Here is a 20,765-nt window from a genome sequence, read left to right on the forward strand (position 1 = left end):
GTGCCACTAGAGATTCTGGGTTCGAGTTCAGGCTCTGTCGCAGCTGGCTGTGACCGGGAGACCCATGGGGCAGCTCACAATTGATACCACAAAATTGGGGAGAAAAAGGGGTAAGAAAATAAATAATAAATAATCTCTGCATGTGTGGTTCCCACTGTGAACGATGGAGGTGTGATAGTGTGGGTATGCTTTGCTTTGCTGGTGACACTGTCTGTGATTTATTTAGAATTCCAGGCACTCTTAACCAGCATGGCTACCACAGCATTCTGCAGCGATACGCCATCCCATCTGGTTTGCGCTTAGTGGGACTATCATTTGTTTTTCAACAGGACAATGACCCAACACACCTCCAGACTGTGTAAGAGGGAGCCCAAGCTCTTTATCTTGGGCAGGTCGCAGTTGTAAATGAGAACTTGTTCTCAACTAGCCTACCTGGTTAAATAAAGGTGAAATAAAAAATAAAAATAAAAATTTGACTAAGAAGGAGAGTGATGCATCAGATGACCTGACCTCCACAATCACCCGACCTCAACCCAATAGAGATGGTTTGGGATGAGTTGGAACTCAGAGTGAAGGAAAAGCAGCCAACAGGTGCTCAGCATATGTGGGAATCTTCTTCAAGACTGTAGGAAAAGCATTTCAGGTGACAATGGTTGAGAGAATGCCAAGAGTGTGCAAAGCTGTCATCAAGGCAAAGGGTGGCTACTTTGAAGAATCTCAAATATAAAATATATTTTGATTTGTTTAACACTTTTTTGGTTACTTCATGATTCCATATGTGTTATTTCATAGTGTTGATGTCTTCACTATTATTCTACAATGTAGAAAATAGTAAAAATAAAGAACAATTTTTGACTGGTAGTGTACTTTTTCATTTTCCCATTATTAAGTAGAATAGGGGCCTACAGTCGGCACTCTACAAACACAATCCAAAACATGACTCAGTTCTACATAGCAACAGGGTTTTATCGAGAGCTTCAAGTTCCTTGGTGTCCACATCACCAACGATCTATCATGCTCCAAACACCCCAAGAGTACCAAAAGGCTCCTTAACAGCTTCTACCCCCAAGCCATAAGACTGCTGAACAATTAATCAAATGGCCACCGGACTATTACATTGACCCCCCCCCCCCCCCCCCCATTTGTTTTGTACACTGCTGCTACTTACTGTTTATAATCTATGCAAAGTCACTTCACCCCTACCTACATGTACAAATTACCTCTAACCTGTACCTACCCCCACACACTGACTCAGTACCGGTACCCCTTGTATATAGCCTCGTTATTGTTATGTTATTGTGTTACTTTTTATCATTTTTTATGTTTTCTTAACTCTTCTTGAACTGCACTGTTGGTTAAGGGCTTGTAAGTAAGCATTTCACGGTAAGGTCTACACTTGTTGTATTCAGCGCATGTGACAAATAAAGTTTGATTTGATTTGATCAGTCAGCTATTGAAAGAGAACATTGCTCTCCATCGCTGCATCTGCTGCAGTGCCACAGGATCCTTTGTCCCAGACACTCACGGTTCCAGCCATTGTTCTCAAGAATAAGGCTGATGGAGGACAGACCAATAACCAACACAGCAGAATATCAAGCCCATGATCAATTCATTAGAAACAGCTGCTTTCATGTTAATCTGGGAGGGCTCTTTAAAACTCAAGGTATGCTTTCAATCGACAGACATTTGACCATTAGAAACCAATTATGTTTTTCTTTTCCATCCAACGGCAACAGAGATAATGACAGGGATGCACATGTCTTACTTTAGGAAGGGAGGACCACACTAGCCACTCAAATCAAATCAAATCACTCATCTATGGTTTGTGTCCCTGTCAGGTGCATCAGTACTACAGTTCTCTACCTGAGGACAGGGTGCCGTATGTGAACAGCCCAGGAGAGAAGCACCGCATCAAACAGCTGATTCACCAGCTGCCCCCACACGACAACGAGGTGACACACTAGTTTACCTGAAACTCTGTGTCTAATGACTATTGACACATTCACGCAGGTATGGCTGATGTGTTTGATAATGGTGATGATGGAGTATGTTGATCTGGTTGTCAGGTCCGGTACTGTAACGCCCTGGACGACGAGGAAAAGAGGGAGCTCAAGCTCTTCAGTAACCAGAGGAAAAGGGACAACCTGGGCCGAGGCAATGTCCGCCCTTTCCCACTGTCCGTCAGTGGGGCCATCTGTGAACAGGTACACACTGCTGACACAAAACAACCATCACAGAAATCCTACAGCATAAAGAGCAGACACATATTGGGTTCCACTAGGGCAGGTATTCCCAAACTGGGGTACGGGGGTACACGGAATGCTGTCGGGGGTACGCCAAATAAAAATGTGATTCACATATAAAATAACAATAAAAAAATATATATCACAATAATAAGTCTTTACATTTTCAAACAGTCCATTTTCCAACTGGACTATACATTTGGGTGAGGTTTTTTTCACGCTTGAGTAGCCTCGTTTCACTGCCAAAAATAAAATTAAACCGTCTAGTGTTCAGCGAAATAGCAACACAATGTTAAATACAGGTAGCCGACTCAAATAATTAACATCCAATCACATTAACTGTTACTCTCTCGCAGCTGCTGCTCATTCCGCTTGCTGGAAAATGGATGAATCATAAAAGAAAGTAAGGCCCGCGTCCGTAGAGACATACCAACTCTACTGGTAGTACTGCTACTACCAGCAGTACTACACCTGCACCTGTCGACAACACAAGTTGTTCTGCTTCCATGAAAACATCCAATGCTAGCATCAGTAATTCTACATTTGTTGTTAGCCCAGCTAGCATAGACACTGACGGTTGTGATTCTGATGCAGCCGAAGAACTGCTGCCCCCATACCCGGGAAAGCACAGAACAACAGAACAGAAACGTTTGACCATCGTAGAGGCACAAATATGATGAGAAATACATTGATTTGGGGTTCACTTACACTACCGTTCAAAAGTTTGGGGTCACTTAGAAATGTCCTTGTTTTTGAAAGAAAAGCTAATTTGTTGTCCATTAAAATAACATCAAATTGATCAGAAATACAGTGTAGAAATTGTTAATGTTGTAAATGCCTATTGTAGCTGGAAACGGCAGATTTTTTATGGAATATCTACATAGGCTTACATAGGCCCATTATCAGCAACCATAATTCCTGTGTTCCAATGGCACGTTGTGATAGCTTATCCAAGTTTATCATTTTAAAAGGCTAATTGAGCATTAGAAAACCCTTTTGCAATTATGTTAGCACAGCTGAAAACTGTTGTTCTGATTAAAGAAGCAATAAAACTGACCTTCTTTAGACTAGTTGAGTATCTGAACCATCAGCATTTGTGGGTTCGATTACAGGCTCAAAATGGCCAGAAACAAATACCTTTCTTCTGAAACAAGTCTATTCTTGTTCTGAGAAATGAAGGCTATTCCATGCAAGAAATTGCCAAGAAACTGAAGATCTCGTACAATGCTGTGTTCACAGAACAGCGCAAACTGGCTCTAACCAGAATAGAAAGAGGAGTGGGAGGCCCCGGTGCACAACTGAGCAAGAGGACAAGTACATTAGAGTGTCTAGTTTGAGAAACAGACGCCTCACAAGTCCTCAACTGGCAGCTTCATTAAATAGTATCTGCAAAACATCAGTTTCAAAGTCAACAGTGAAGAGGCGACTCCGGGATGCTGGCCTTCTAGGCAGAGTTGCAAAGAAAAATCATATCCAGACTGGCCAATAAAAAAAAAAGATTAAGATTGGCAAAAGAACACAGACACTGGACAGAGGAACTTTGCCTAGAAGGCCAGCATCCCGGAGTCGCCTCTTCACTGTTGACGTTGAGACTGGTGTTTTGGGGGTACTATTTAATGAAGCTGCCAGCTGTTCTCTGTCTGCATTAACAAGGACAACACATAGGTCTTTCCATAATTGTATGATTTTTTGGTGTACAAATGACCCCAAGCTTACGTACAATGTCAATTGTGATATACCAAAGCACCTAACTTAGTTCGGTGAGCAATTCCGCAGGAACTTTCCCGAAACGGATGACACAAACAACTGGATTCGTTATCCGTTTCATGCCCTGCCTTCAGTCCACTTACCGATATCTGAACAAGAGAGCCTCATCGAAATTGCAACAAGCAGTTCTGTGAAAATGGAATTTAATCAGAAGCCACTGCCAGATTTCTGGATTGAGCTGCTCTCTGAGTATCCTGCCTGAATTGTACTGTTAAGACACTGATGCCCTTTGCAACCATGTACCTACTGTATGTGAGAGTGGATTCTCGGCCCTCACTAGCATGAAAACTAAATACAGGCACACAAATGATTCAAGACTGAGACTCTCCAATACAACCCAACATTGCAGAGTTACAGTAGAAGTCGGAAGTTTACATAGACTTAGAGTAGAGTCATCAAAACTCATTTTTCAACCACTCCACAAATTTCTTGTTAACACACTATAGTTTTGCCAATCTACTTTGTGCATGACACAAGTAATTGTTCCAAAAATTGTTTACAGACAGATTATTTCACTAATAATTCACTGTATCACAATTCCAGATTAAATTTCAGGAATTGTGAAAAACTGAGTTAAATGTATTTGGCTAAGGTGTATGTAAACGTCCGACTTCAACTGTATATGCATCCTTTAAAACATACCGTTCTCATTAACCTGTGGTTAGTTATTCACAATTTTCGATTAACAAATAAGGTTTTATATGTAAATGGCTAAATAAAGAGCAAAATGATTGATTATTATATTATTATTTGTGCCCTGGTCCTATAAGAGCTCTTTGTTTACTTCCCACGAGCCGGGTTGTGACAAAAACTCACACTCATTCTTATGTTCAATAAATGTGTCATATGGTGTATGTGTGGCAGGCTTAAGATGGCAAAAAACAACATTTGAAAGTGTGCTGACCCTGGTGCTACAGGGGGTATGCAGCTGGAAGATGAATGTTTGAAGGGGTACGGGGCTATAACAAGTTTGGGAACCACTGCACTAGGGATAGTGCAAATGGGATAAAATCTTTGCTAAAGAAAATCAAATGTTTGAAAATAATCAGCTTGCCTTGGTTTTCTGTTTTATGTCTAATCATAAGGATTTGCCATAGAAGCCCTTTTGTGATTAGGTCATGCACATTTAAAAAGATTGGATTATTTCTATCATGTAACTGGCGTCTCGCTCCCCCTCGATCAATTCCCTTCTTTGACTCTCTCGTTCTCTCTCTTTTCATCTATTTATCTCTCACTCCCTCTCCCTGTCTCCCCTGCCCTTTCTCGCTCCCTCTCTCTCAGTGTGGGGGCCAGATAAATGGAGGGGACATGGTGGTGTTTGCGTCACGGGCAGGCCACGGCCTGGTGTGGCACCCTCACTGCTTTGTGTGCAGCATGTGTGAGGAGCTCCTGGTGGACCTCATCTACTTTCACCAGGAAGGGAAGATCTACTGCGGCCGGCACCATTCAGAGATACTCAAACCCCGCTGCTGTGCCTGCGATGAGGTGAGCCCGGCTGGGTTTAGAGGGCTGGGGTGGTGGGAGGGTTGGCTGGGTTAGCTGGAGCTCAGAAGGTTGAGATGGGGTTTAAGGTGGTGGGAAGTTGGGAGGAGCTGGAGCTGGAGCTCAGAAGGGTGAGATTGGGTTTTACAGGGTAAAGAGTGTTGAGAGATCTCATCCGTCCTTCCACACCGCAGTTATCAGGCTCTGCAGAAGTTTTGCTCCGTTTGACTGAGTCTTATTTCTGCTAATGCTAAGGTGCGTGCAAGCCCAGAATCTGTCACCTCTTGGTGTCTATCTCTCTCCCTCTCTGGTGTTCTATGGTTTGACAGTCTGTTCTCTGTCTCTCCTGCATATTATATTTCATTGTCTTTGCTGATGAGCTTGGTGTCTCTCTAATAGCTTCAGATGATGTTTGCTGATGATTATCTTTGCTCTCTGTCTATCTGTCTGTCTCTCTATCTCTCTCTCTCACACTCTTTTTTTAGATTATTTTTGCTGATGAGTGCACAGAGGCAGAGGGCAGGCACTGGCACATGAAGCACTTCTGCTGCTATGAGTGTGAGGCTCCGCTGGGCGGCCAGCGCTACATCATGAAGGATGGACGTCCACACTGCTGCCACTGCTTTGAGTCCCTGTATGCAGAGTACTGCGACGCCTGCGGTGAACACATAGGTACACGGTTCGAGATGTTTCCGAAACACGATGTGTACATGTTTACTGCACTCTTCTCTTTCTTTCTATTGATTAGTATCAGATGGTACGTGTAGACATGGAAATAGATAAATAATGCAAAGATTCTATTGTTCAAAAAGCACCTGCGTCCTTTTCCTGTTTTTCTATCTTACCCTCTGTATCTGCCACTCTCTCCATTGCTGTTCGTCTCCTGCCATCTCACTCAGTCGCTCTTGTTAACTTTATATCAATCGCTGTTTTTCTTTGTACCATTTCTTCCCTTGCTCTATTTTTCACCCTTTCTTTGTCTCTGTCTTCCAGCCTCACTCTTTGACTGTGTTGTTCCCACACACACTACCAATCTCACTTTGTCTTTCTCTGTGTCATTTAACGCCATCTCTCCGTGTCTCAGCTAATTTCATTATTGACATGTTTTTCGTGTGACAAAACGCAATGGAGTTATTCAAGGACCCTGTAGTCGTTAAGAGAGAATAGTCATAAAATCGGAGGGAGAAATCCATAGCTTCAAGCACTCATGACTAAAGCTTATAATAGAAAACATTACATACCAATTTACAGTAGAAGTCATTTGGAAAGCAGCTGTCACTCGATAGCAGAACAGAACACTCAGAGCCCTGTGCATCATTCAGCTGTGCTAAGACATGGCTGGCTAGGGAAATGAAGGTGGTTATTATCTGCTGCCGAGAATCCAGTTAGATAGGGGGAAGCTATGAGCCATTCAGACCCAGAGGATGCCATGTTGTGTCCAGATGGACCATGTGAAATATTATTAGTTCCCTTGGTTTAGGAGGAGGGCTTTCTATTAATGTATTTTTAAATTATTATATAGACCGCATAATCCCAGTTTTGGGTCAAATCCCAATATCAGTCACCTTCTGGGAAATAAAACAGTGTTTGTACTGTATTTAATTTCTTCTTCCAGTAAATATCATAAAAATATTTTGCAGGCTCATATTTTACAGATTAGCTGTTGTCTTACTGAGGAGTGATACAGTCTCTCACTGTAGATAATGGGTTCATTAGACTCAGTATGTGATATCCCGACACTGAAACCTTATTAGTAGTAAGTAGTAGTATTATTTCTAATTCTAATTGTAACCGGTGTGAAATGGCTAGCTAGTTAGCGGGGTGCACGCTAGCAACGTTTCAATCAGTGAAGTCACTCGCTCTGAGACCTTGAAATAGTAGTATCCCTTGCTCTGCAAGGGCCGCGGCTTTTGTGGAGCGATAGGTAACGATGCTTCGAGGGTGTCAGTTGTTGATGTGTGCAAAGAGTCCCTGGTTGGTACTATAAGGGCGAGACCCCAATGCAGACACAGGAGGCAGATGGTTAAAGTCCAAGATGTTTATTAACAATCCAAAAGGGGTAGGCAAGAGAATGGTCGTGGACAGGCAAAAGGTCCAAACCAGTTCAGAGTTCCAGAGGTACAGAAGGGCAGGCGGGCTCGAGGTCAGGGCAGGCAGAATGGTCAGGCAGGTGGGAAGGGAGTCCAGAAAAACAGGCAAAGGTCAAAACCGGGAGGACTAGTAAAAGAATAGAAAAGCAGGAGCACGGGATAAACACACAGGTTGACTTGAACACACAAGACGAACTGGCACAGAGAGACAGGAAACACAGGGATAAATACACCAGGTAAAATAAGCGACACCTGGAGGGGGTGGAGACAATCAGAAGGACAGGTGAAAGAGATCAGGGCGTGACAGTTCGAGGCCAGGTTAGAGCGAGGAGAGGGATGGAAGCAATACTGTTACATTGATGCTGTTGACCCGGATCACTGGTTGCTGAGGAAAAGGAGGAGGTCAAAAGGGGGGTGAGTGTAACCGGAGTGAAATGGCTAGCTAGTTAGCGGGGTGCGCACTAGTAGCGTATCAATCGGTGACGTCACTCACTCTGAGACCTTGAAGTAGTTGTTTCCCTTGCTCAGCAAGGGTGGCGGCTATTGTGGAGTGATAGGTAACGATGATTTGTGGGTTGCAGTTGTTGACGTGTGCAGAGGGTCCCTGGTTCAAGCCCAGGTACATATTGACAGGATCTAATCCTTTCCCCAGGCATTGACCAGGGCCAGATGACGTATGACGGGCAGCATTGGCACGCCACAGAGGAGTGTTTCTGCTGTGCCCGCTGTAAGCGTTCCCTCCTGGGGCGCCCCTTCCTGCCCAAACAGGGACAGATCTACTGCTCACGCTCCTGCAGCGCCGGACAGGTGAACAACCAGCATTTGACTGAATGTTCAGTTGTATAGTATGTGTATTTTATATGTATTTCAATTCTATGTTATAAATTCTATAAATTCCATCAATCAGGACCCAGATGAGTCAGACTCATCTGACTCGGCCTTCCAGAGTGCCCGCTCCCGTGAGTCTCACCACAGCATCAAGATTCTAAAACCGGAGCGCCGAAATGCCGAGCAGGAGCGTCGCCAGCCAGCGCCCATGACTGATCGTCTGTCTGTTGAGGTGGACCCCCTGTCTATTCAGATGGACCGTCTGAGCCTTGGCTCTAGCCAGACACCCTGTCGAACACCCAGCCGCACACCCAGTCGCGCCCCCAGCCGCACCCCTAGTCTCAACCAAGTGTGGATGAGCCGGGATGAACCTTACCCCCCAGCCTATGAGACAGCCTACGAGGGCTCCCAGCAGGATGCCTCTCCAACCCCCACATCCCTGCTCCTGGGCCTGTGTAACCCCAGGAAAGGCTACAGCCCCAGCCCCCACAACCCTATGCCCCCAGCCCAGAGCCCTGTCAACCCAGGAAAAAGGCCTGAGTCCAGGGCTAAAGTGCAGGGCAACACCAAGCGAACGCCCATGGCGGCACTGAGGGGTCAATCCTTCCAGGACAACTGGATCCACCACAGCCAGGACGAGTTCCGCACACCCAAGCTGAAGACCCAGATGAGCTTCAACGAGGTGTCCAGCCAAGGCCAGGGCTTCTCGGACAAGAGGAGCATCAGCATGCATGGCTTCCAGAGGGACAGCAGGCCCCCCCTGACCAGGACCAGGAAAGCAATGAGCAATGGCATGAGCTTCACAGAGCCCCTTACCCCTCTGGAACAGACCCCCCGAGGATCTATGGAGTCTCTGGCCCTGTCCAATGCTACAGGTACTGTACCCTCTCAACTGAGTTTAGAAGCTACATTGTAGACAAGGGTTTTTAATTTCGGCGGGTGTTAAGCCAGCACAATTGTCAAATGCATGCTCGTTTTGCAATTTCGACCTGTTAAAGCCGGCGCTCTTCTGTTTTCAAACCCTAGCATCAGGATTGGTAATTTACATGTCTTAAATGACCTATCATGCGCTGAGGTGGGAGGGTTGGCAATATCTGGGGTGTATCCTTAAAAACTTGTGCCAAAGTGCAAATTTCAGGTAACGCTGGTCCCCACGATCTAATGAAACATTCTGGCAATGTTTAAAGAAAGAATTAGGCCTCCCGAGTGGCGCAGTGGTCTAAGGCACTGCATTGCACTGCATCACTGTGCCACTGGAGATCCTGAGTTCGAGTCCAGGCTCTGTCGCAGCCGGCTGTGACCGGGAGACCCATGGGGCAGCGCACAATTGGCCCAGCGTCGTTCGGGTTAGGGGAGAGTTTGGCCAGCAGGGATGTCCTTGTCCCATCGCGCACGAGTGACTTCTGTGCCGGATGCAGTGCACGCTGACATGGTCGCCAGGTGTACGGTGTTTCCTCCGACATATTGGTGCGGCTGGCTTCTGGGTTAAGTGGGCATTGTGTCAAGAAGCAGTGCAGCTTGGGTGGGTTGTGTTTCGGAGGACACGTGGCTCTCGGCCTTCGCTCTCCGTACGGGAGTTGCAAGGATGAGACAAGACTGTAACTAACAATTGGATACCACGAAATTGGGGAGAAAAAAGGGGTAAAAAATCACAAATTAAATGTGTTCTAGGAACATTCTTGCAACATCAGGCAAATGATTTATGCAAACATTCTATAATCATCAGTACGACTGCACAGTTTGTGTGTTATGAGAACATTTGCCACGACCTATCAAATGTTCTGGGAACTTTCACAGAACCAATTCTGGTTTGCTGGGGAAACATTACAGGTACATTGTGTTATTACATTACCTGGAAACCTATTGAGAATGTTTGGGCAATGTTCTGTGGTGGTTGTTACAGATGTTGTGCACAACATTTTAGTGAATGTTAGGAGAACATACCAATGTTATTTCCTTAAAAAAAATGTTTTTAGGATGTTTTCATCCTAATGTTAGATAAAACTAGAAGTTATTGGGAATCTTAGCTAATGTTCTGGGAATGTTCCCGGTTTGCTGGGAAGACTATCATAAAGGGTTTGGCTCGTGTGACTGTTTTGAAATAAATCTTAATCACCAAAGCTTTATTAAAAGATCAAGTTTGGGAGCATCCATTTTTATATATGTGGGCTATTGTACATTATTTTATCCAGCTACTGTTATTATTTTTATGTATGTAAAAACCACTCCATGCCCATCATGGAACGAGAGATAGGATGATCCGGTGACACTCGTATTTAAAAACATTTAAGTGAATATCCTATAACAATTGCTTGTTTTCATATTTTTTTCGATTAAAAAACAAGTCCTTATTGCAGGGGTTCCCAAACTTTTCTGTCCCATGATTCCATTTTGATATTTAAAAATTCCCGTGACCCGAACCAAAAAAATGATGTAATTAACAGCCTATGTTTACTTAGTCAATTGCAAAACATTCTAACAGTATTTCTGAACTCACCATCATGTACTTTAAATGTGGGGCTATGACAGTCAATTGCAAATGAGTCTGACATAATTTCTCTTATCTCACCAGCACTAATGCGATGGGTGTGCTTAATGCATGTCGCGTCGGAGCTTCACAAAGTCAGGGGGCGTGGTTGACAGTGCACACCTCATCTCTCCTGTCACATCCAACCTGGATCGATATTTGTTTTTAATGCAGAGAGCACTGAATCAGCGCACCATGAGTTGTAATGCTCGGAGGGAGACGGCACAGTATTCCCTTTGAGTCCGGAACCAAAACTCCTCCATAGTGACCCGTGAATGCATTGTCTGCAGAATTCGGGCACATGACAGTGTGATCAGCTGATTGGTTTCACTTAAGGGCATGTCAAATGAGCCAGGATCACAGTCAAATGGATTTCACTGATATGGTCACTCATCTGTATAATGTTTTTGCATTTGCCCTGCATGCTTGCGTTCTTATCGTTCAGTTTCCCAAATATGTCTATTACGTAGGAAAGGAGACACATGCTCTGTTCATTACACAGTCAACAAAGTATGTTTTTTATATCCAGTGTGAATGACAACAGTTCCTCCGTCACGACTTCTACCCAAGTCGGTTCCTCTCCTTGTTCGGGCGGTGTTCGGCGGTCGACGTCTCCGGTCTTCTAGCCATCGCCGATCCATTTTTCATTTTCCATTTGTTTTGTCTCGTTTTCCCACATACCTGGTTTTCATTCCCTCATTACGTGTTGTGTATTTAGCCCTCTGTTCCCCCCATGTCTTTGTGTGGTATTGTTTGTTGTAAGTGCTTGTGCACATTGTTGTTCTGGTACGCGACGGGTTTTGTACTCATTCTTTATTATTCTGGATGCCGGTGGTTATATATATATATATATATATATATACATATATATTAAACTGCTCCGGTTATTACCCAGTTCTGCTCGCCTGCGTCTGACTTCGCTGCCACCAGTTACACACCCCTTACATCCTCTCGATAACCACCAAGCCTTGGTGTCATTGTAAATAAGAAGTTGTTCTTAACTGACTTGCCTAGGTAAATAAAGGTTAAATAAAATAGAACATTGTCATGCTCTGATCCCATATCTCCACATACAGTGCATTTGGAAAGTATTTACCACATTTTGTTATGTTACAGCCATATTCTAACATGGATTAAATAAATAAATGTTATTCTCATTCTACACACAATGCACCATAATAACATAACTGTTTATTTTTGCAAATGTATTCAAATATAATAACAGGCATACCTTATTTACATAAGTATTCAGACCCTTTGCTATATAACTCGAAATTGAGCTCTGGTTCATCCTGTTTCCATAGATCATCCTTGAGATGTTTCTACAACTTGATTGGAGCCCACCTGTGGTAAATTAAATTGATTGGACATGATTTGGAAAGGCACACACCTGTCTATATAAGGTCCCACAGTTGACATTGAATCTCAGAGCAAAAACCAAGCCATGAGGTCGAAGGAATTGTCCATAGAGCTCTATGACAGGATTGTGCCGAGGCACAAATCTGGGGTAGGGTATCAACAATTTCTGCGTCATCGAAGGTCCCCAAGAACACAGTGGCCTCCATCATTCTTAAATGGAAAAAGTTTGGAACCACCAAGACTGTTCTTAGCGCTGGCCGCCCAGCCAAACGGAGTAATCGGGGGAGAAGGGCCTTGGTCAGGGAGGTGACCAAAAACTCAATTGTCACTCTGACAGAGCTTCAGACTTCCTCTGTGGAGATGGGAGAACCTTCCAGAAGGACATCTATCTCTGCAGCACTTCACCAATCAAGCTTTTATGGTAGAGTGGCCAGACAGATGCCACTCTTCAGTAAAAGGCACATGACAGCAGGCTTGGAGTTTGCCAAAAGGCACCTAAAGACTCTCTGACCATGAGAAACAAGATGATCTGGCCATACAGTGAGCATGGTGGTGGCAGCATAATGCTGTGGGAATATTTTTCAGCGGCAGGGACTGGAAGACTAGTCAGGATTGAGGGAAAGATGAACGGAGCAGAGAGATCCCTGATGAAAACCTGCTCCAGAGCGCTCAGGACCCCAGACTGGTGCGAAGGTTCACCTTCCAACAGGACAACCACCCTAAACACACAGCCAAGACAACGCAGGAGTAGCTTCGGAACAAGTCTCTGAATGTCCTTGAGTGGCCCCGCCAGAGCCTGGACTTTACGCAATCGAGAGACCTGAAAAAAGCTGTGCAGCGACGCTCCCCATCCAACCTGACAGAGCTTGAGAGGATCTGCTGAGAAGAATGGGAGAAAATCCCAAAGTACAGGTGTGCCACACTTGTAGCATCATACCCAAGAAGACTCAAGAATGTAATCGCTGCCAAAGATACTTCAACAAAGTACTGAGTAAAGGGTCTGAATACTTGTGATGTGATATTTCCACATTTTATAAAAACCCGTTTTGCTTTGTCATCATGGGGTATTGAGTGTAGATTGATGAGGGGGAAAAAACAATTTAATCCATTTTAGAATAAGGCTGTAATGTAACAAAATGTGGAAAAAGTCAAGGGGTCTGAACACTTTCCGAATGCACAGCAGTTTTGCAAACAGGCATGCGCAATGGAGTTTACAACCGGAGTTACCTGCTACATATCTCAAAGTTCGGCGCTCAGCTCTTTTGCCTGCCAGTTGCTCTCAGTGTATCCATTATAGCTCAGTGGGTGTATCATACAATGCGTCCATATGGCAGAGGGAGACATTCATAACTAGAGTGCAGAGGCCTGCCCGCCATCCTGTGATAGATGGAGCCCCATTTTGTGTCGCCCTCTTGATTGCTAGCTACAGAATCAATTCTTAGTTTCACAGTGTTATCTGACAAAGGTGTTGATGTGAGAGTGTGCCAAGAGTGTGCAAAGCTGTCATCAAGGCAAAGGGTGGATACTTTGAAGAATCTAAAATACATTTAGATTTGTTTGACACTTTTTTGGTTACTACATGATTCCATATGTGTTATTTCATAGTTGTGATGTCTTCACTATTATTCTACAATGTAGAAAATAGCAAAAATCAAGAAAAATCCTTGAATGAGTACAAACTTTTGACTGGTAGTGTATATATATATGTATATGTATAACCAGGATTTTGGAAATTCTCCCGCTACCTAATTTTCTTATCAGACGACCCCTAGTTTGGGAAGTGCTGCTTAATAGGCCACCCTTACCCTACTATATTGAAAGCTGGTTCAACAGCAATGAGTCTGGTGTCTTTCTTATCCTTGGCCCAGGGTGGCAGGTAGCCTAGCGATTAAGAGCGTTGGGCCAGTAACCAAAAGGTCGCTGGTTGAATTCCTGAAATGACTTGCTGAAAAAACTGTCGATGTGCCCTTGAGCAAGGCACTTAGACCTTAATGCTCCTGTAAGTTGCTCTGGATAAGAGCATCTGCTAAATGTATTTGTATTTCCATGCATTAGTCAAGTAGCCTGTTTCTAAATGGTCTACTTGTGAGGCGTTGGCATTATTCACATAGGCCTACCTGCAGTGTATAGGCTACTCCATTTGGCTTGTATCCACCCCCGCCTCTTGTCCGGTTATCCGACATATGTGCGGCTCCTCCAAACATATGCAAATGATTCTGTACTATAACAGCAGGCCTAGGTTATATCTTGCTTATTGAGAACATGCCTCACACATACAATACCATTTACAGTATGGGCCCAGTATTTTTTATTTGAGGATACGTGCGACGCGTAAAGGCCTGTACTATACTGAAGTCAATTACAACAGCGTTGACCATCAACACTCAAAACATATTGAGCAAACACTGGATTATTTTGATTGTTTTACTATTGCTGTTACTCGTTACTGTAGCCTATGCTATTTAATAAAAAACGGTATCAATCCACAATGGACTAGGAAAATAATATTCGGTGACCACGGCCGAATTGGAGTTGATGACAACGCAAAGACCATTAATAAGCGACAGAACTTAAGACAACGGCATGCGGTATTGACCAGTGAGGGGTCAAGGACTCGTCACACCTATCATTGATGTATTCATCAAAACCCAGCCCTTTCGAGCCACTGTCAGCTATTGAGCTTATAATTCCCGCAGTGAAAATAGTAAAAATATTTCTGACAAACCCCCTAACCTATAGCCTTCCCCTAGCACTAAGATTTACCATTGCAATAGGTTTGTTAAAATAGAGCCCGAAGTGTCAATCATTTTCTAACATTTCCATGTCAAGATGTAATATGATAATAGGGATCATGATTGATTATTTAATACCTTCAGTATCTATATACATGAATAACCTGTGTGTGTATCTTTCCCAGGTAACTCACTGGATGGGGTAAGTAAGCGTCAGGAGCACCTGTCCCGATACTCCATGCCAGACCTTAGTAAAGACTCTGGGATGAATGTGTCTGAGAAGAGTAACATTGGCACACTGCGTTCCTCTGTCCAGTTCCGCAGCTCTGAGTCCCTGACCTCTCGGCCCTACGGGTACCTGAATGCGCCTGTGCAGGTGGGGTACCCTCTGGGGTACTGGGATTCCCCCCAGCCCCTGGCCTTTAAGGGTACAGGTCGCGTGGGCCTAATGGGGAGTAGTGGTAACCTCCGCATGACCCCCATGAGTGAGAGGATCCCTCGTCGTCGGCCGAATGGGCCAGAGCCCATACAGCAACAACAGCCAACACAATCGCGGCGACGCAAACACCGTGGCAATGGTAATAATGGAAACGGCAACCACCGCAGCAGCGGTCGCCACTACCGGCGTTCTCGACGCTCACGCTCTGACAATGCCCTACACCTGGCGGCCGACCGGGGAAGTCATATGATGGAACCCCCGCACCGTCGTGTTCAGGAGGACTATGACCGTTTCCCTGCCGGCCGTACCGCCCGGGACCTGTTTGGGGTGGAGGACACAGGCGGGTACAGACAGCAGCCTTACCGGCCCTGCCCCCGCACCACCTCAGACCTCACCCTGCACAATGCAGCGGGGGGTGGGGGGATGCAGCCGCTGGGCCTTGGGGGACCACACTTGGGTGGGGAGGGATACGGGGAGGGGGCGGACCCCTGGTGCTCCAGCTGCTCCTCATCCTCTGAGTCTGAAGAAGATGAGGGGTACTTCCTGGGTGAGCCCATCCCCAGACCTGTCCAGCTACGCTACCTCCACAATGAGGAGCTGCGCCACAGATACAGCCCTACAGGGATGGGAGGGATGGGGGGCCACCATGGACCCATACATGGACCCCTACATGGAGGAAACCAAGGGCAGCTGCACGGACAGCTCCACATGCGCCAGAGGAGGAAGAGCAAGAACTGCATCATCTCATAGAGTTAGGGATGGTGAGAAAGGAGAGAGAGGGAGTGGGAGGGTGACAGAGAAAAATAAAGTGAGAAAGAAAGGAAGAAGAGGGAGTGGGAGGGGGAGAGAGAAAGGGGGGAGAGAGAGTAAATGAAAGAGTGACCGTGTGTGTGTCAAAGAGAGGCCTATATATATTTGATGTGTGTGAGTTACACAACTAGCTCTATGCGGTGGGGGGGGGGGGGGTATACGCCTACACAGCATGAGCTAATCAGGACAAGAAGCCTGCAATGGACTGGCTTCTTAAACGACTGCAATGTTTACAATAACTGGAGTCAGGTGACTAACAATTGGCAAAAACATCACATTTGTATTGTTGACCGTTTATTATTACAGTGAGGGAAAAAAGTATTTGATCCCCTGCTGATTTTGTTCGTTTGCCCACTGACATTGAAATGATCAGTCTGTAATTTTAATGGTAGGTTTATTTGAACAGTGAGAGACAGAATATCAACAAAAAAATCCAGAAAAACGCATGTCAAACATTTTATAAATTGATTTGCATTTTAATGAGGGAAATAAGTATTTGACCCCTCTGCAAAACATGACTTAGTACTTGGTGGCAAAACCCTTGTTGGCAATCACAGAGGTCAGATGCTTCTTGTAGTTGGCCACCAGGTTTGCACACATCTCAGGAGGGATTTTGTCCCACTCCTCTTTGCAGATCTTCTTCAAGTCATTAAGGTTTCGAGGCTGACGTTTGGCAACTCGAACCTTCAGCTCCCTCCACAGATTTTCTATGGGATTAAGGTCTGGAGACTGGCTAGGCCACTCCAGGACCTTAATGTGCTTTTTCTTGAGCCACTCCTTTGTTGCCTTGGCCGTGTGTTTTGGGTCATTGTCATGCTGGAATACCCATCCACGACCCATTTTCAATACCCTGGCTGAGGGAAGGAGGTTTTCACCCAAGATTTGACGGCACATGGCCCCGTCCATCGTCCCTTTGATGCGGTGAAGTTGTCCTGTCCCCTTAGCAGAAAAACACCCCCAAAGCATAATGTTTCCACCTCCATGTTTGACGGTGGGGATGGTTTCTTGGGGTCATAGGCAGCATTCCTCCTCCTCCAAACACGGCAAGTTGAGTTGATGCCAAAGAACTCCATTTTGGTCTCGTCTGACCACAACACGTTCACCCAGTTGTCCTCTGAATCATTCAGATGTTCATTGGCAAACTTCAGACAGGCATGTATATGTGCTTTCTTGAGCAGGGGGACCTTGCGGGCGCTGCAGGATTTCAGTCCTTCACGGCGTAGTGTGTTACCAATTGTTTTCTTGGTGACTATGGTCCCAGCTGCCTTGAGATCATTGACAAGATCCTCCTGTGTAGTTCTGGGCTGATTCCTCACCATTCTCATGATCATTGCAACTCCATGAGGTGAGATCTTGCATGGAGCCCTGGGCCAAGGGAGTTTGACAGTTCTTTTGTGTTTCTTCCATTTGCGAATAATCGCACCAACTGTTGTCACCTTCTCACCAAGCTGCTTGGCAATGGTCTTGTAGCCCATTCCAGCCTTGTGTAGATCTACAATCTTGTCCCTGACATCCTTGGAGAGCTCTTTGGTCTTGGCCATGGTGGAGAGTTTGGAATCTGATTGATTGATTACTTCTGTGGACAGGTGTCTTTTATACAGGTAAGAAACTGAGATTAGGAGCACTCCCTTTAAGAGTGTGCTCCTAATCTCAGCTCGTTACCTGTATGAAAGACACCTGGGAGCCAGAAATCTTTCTGATTGAGAGGGGGTCAAATACTTATTTCCCTCATTAAAATGCAAATCAATTTATAACATTTTTGACATGCGTTTTTCTGGATATTTTTGTTGTTATTCTGTCTCTCACTGTTCAAATAAACCTACCATTAAAATTATAGACTGATCATTTCTTTGTCAGTAGGCAAACGTACAAAATCAGCAGGGGATCAAATACTTTTTTCCCTCACTGTATATAGCCCAAGAAAGGTTACGGCATTTGATTGATAAACAGTGTGTGTGTGTGTGTGTGTGTGTGTGTGTGTGTGTGTGTGTGTGTGTGTGTGTGTGTGTGTGTGTGTGTGTGTGTGTGTGTGTGTGTGTGTGTGTGTGTGTGTGTGTGTGTGTGTGTGTGTGTGTGTGTGTGTGTGTGTGTGTGTGTGTGTGTGTGTGTGTGCCTTCCACAGATACATAACAGAAATATGGGACTTATTCGTAACATTTTACTGCTGTAGTAAATTTACCAGCTGTTATTTAAAACCAGTTTAAAACATTTCTAGAAATTGGATTTATGCATGCATAATGTTCAGTATGTCAACAAGGCATACAAATAATACAGCAAATAATTGCAATTCATGCTGGAGTTTAGCAACTCTTTAGCATTATATTTCTGTCTTGAAACCGACAAGGGATAAATTCACCATGTCTGTAAAGTTTAATGAATGCTCCGAAATAACTCAGTTTCAAATAAGTATTGGTACACAACTCCAAGAGCACTAATGGCTGAAGTGCTCACATATTTTATGTACCTACTGGACCTTGGAAAACCACCTGAGTGGACCTTCTCATAGCATTGACCAACCAATGACTTATAATCAGTCCATCACTTACTAAGGAGAACCAAAAACTGTCTGGCAAACACCACAGCCCTCCAAAACCAGTCAGCTGGAAGTGTGATTGTGGACGGTGTGTGCTAGATAGCTGCCCATACAGTGTTGTCGTTTACCTCATCAGTGGAAACCAAGAGCTGCTGGATCTACCGTACAGTTGGCTAGCAGATCGTGTTATCACCCTGTATAAATAGCCTGTTGAACCTAACTACACTGCCCTGCTTTCCACGCTTACCAAGGACAGCTCTAGTCAATGCTCCTTGGCCATTCAGGCACTGTAACGTCCCGTATAGTCCCGTTTTCTCCCGCCACATGCTTTGTTTTTCAACGTTATATTATTACTACTAGATAAAACAAATAATAACAATAGTAATACCTGTTAAATGTATATAACAGTCAAATAAATGTTATTTAAGTTTTTGATGTGGTAATGTAAATGTTCTGTACATAATGGTCCTAAATATTTATATATATTTTGTAACTACAGAACCATTATTTGTATATCATGATGTAGAGATAGAAAAGGCTTGCATGTTTATTTGTTGATGTTGTGTCATATTGGAATTAAAGTGGATTTCAATGAACAATGGAAATGTCACATCTTTTGGTGACACTATAACAATACCCATGTTTAATAGGCCATTATAAACGCTTATAAGTGTATATGAATGCTGTAATGCTGCTTGTTCCAGATTTCTGTGGTTGGTTCTAGCTGGAATCCCATGTTGTTTTGGTTGACTGACAGTCTCCGTTCCTCCGGACACCGCTCCAAATACTGGTGTGGAAATACGATCTGTTCATTACCAGTCTGCTGCTATTAGACTGCCTTACTGGCTGGCTGCTTAGTGATCATACATCAATCTAAACGCAGCAAAAAAAGAAACGTCCTCTCACTGTCAACTACGTTCATTTTCGGCAAACTTAACATGTGTAAATATTTGTATGAACATAACAAGATTCAACAACTGAGACATAAACTGAACAAGTTCCTCAGACGTGACTAACAGAAAAGGGGGGGGGGGGGGGAATCTAAATTAACAGTCAGCATCTGGTGTGGCCACCAGCTAGCTGCATTAAGTACTGCAGTGCATCTCCTCCTCATGGACTGCACCAGATTTGCCAGTTCTTGCTGTGAGATGTTACCCCACTCTTCCACCAAGGCACCTGCAAGTTCCCGGACATTTCTGGGGAGAATGGCCCTAGCCTTCACCCTCCGATCCAACAGATCCCAGACGTGCTCAATGGGATTGAGATCCGGGCTCTTCGCTGGCCATGGCAGAACACTAACATTCCTGTCTTGCAGGAAATCACGCACAGAACGAGCAGTATGGATGGTGGCATTGTCATGCTGGAGGGTCATGTCAGGATGAGCCTGCAGGAAGGGTACCACATGAGGGAGGAGGATGCCTTCCCTGTAACGCACAGCGTTGAGGTTGCCTGCAATGACAACAAGCTCAGTCCGATGATGCTGTGACCACCTCCAAATCAATCCCGCTCCAGAGTACAGGCCTCGGTGTAACGCTCAATCCTTCTACGATAAACGCGAATCCGACCATCACCCCTGGCGCGACTCGTCAGTGAAGAGCACTTTTTGCCAGTCCTGTCTGATCCAGCGACAGTTGGTTTGTGCCCATAGGCGAAGTTGTTTCCAGTGATGTCTGGTGAGGACCTGCCTTACAACAGGCCTACAAGCCCTCAGTCCAGCCTCTCTCAGCCTATTGCGGACAGTCTGATCACTGATGGAGGGATTATGCGTTCCTGGTGTAACTCGGGCAGTTGTTGCCATCCTGTACCTGTCCCGCAGGTGTAATGTTCGGATGTACCGATCCTGTGCAGGTGTTGTTACACGTGGTCTGCCACTGCGAGGATGATCAGCTGTCCGTCTTGTCTCCCTGTAGCGCTGTCTTAGGCGTATCACAGTACAGACATTGCAGTTTATTGCC

The 20,765-nt window shown here is 44.9% G+C and overlaps 1 protein-coding gene across 2 annotated transcripts in view; it reads left to right on the forward strand.

Moving 5' to 3' along the window:
* The window catches only part of LOC139556923 (prickle-like protein 2), a 117,308-nt gene extending 99,222 nt beyond the window's left edge, over positions 1–18,086 (forward strand). For both annotated transcript variants that reach the window (XM_071371071.1, XM_071371072.1), the window contains exons 3-9: positions 1,839–1,952; positions 2,067–2,204; positions 5,292–5,495; positions 5,978–6,164; positions 8,235–8,389; positions 8,490–9,285; positions 15,214–18,086. In XM_071371071.1, coding sequence (XP_071227172.1) covers positions 1,839–1,952; positions 2,067–2,204; positions 5,292–5,495; positions 5,978–6,164; positions 8,235–8,389; positions 8,490–9,285; positions 15,214–16,217 — 2,598 coding nt within the window. In that variant the 3' untranslated portion in view covers positions 16,218–18,086. The remainder of the gene's footprint in view (positions 1–1,838; positions 1,953–2,066; positions 2,205–5,291; positions 5,496–5,977; positions 6,165–8,234; positions 8,390–8,489; positions 9,286–15,213) is intronic.
* The last annotated feature ends 2,679 nt before the right edge of the window (positions 18,087–20,765 follow it).

This window comes from Salvelinus alpinus, chromosome 28 (genome assembly GCF_045679555.1).
Source record: "Salvelinus alpinus chromosome 28, SLU_Salpinus.1, whole genome shotgun sequence".
NCBI lineage: Eukaryota > Metazoa > Chordata > Actinopteri > Salmoniformes > Salmonidae > Salvelinus > Salvelinus alpinus.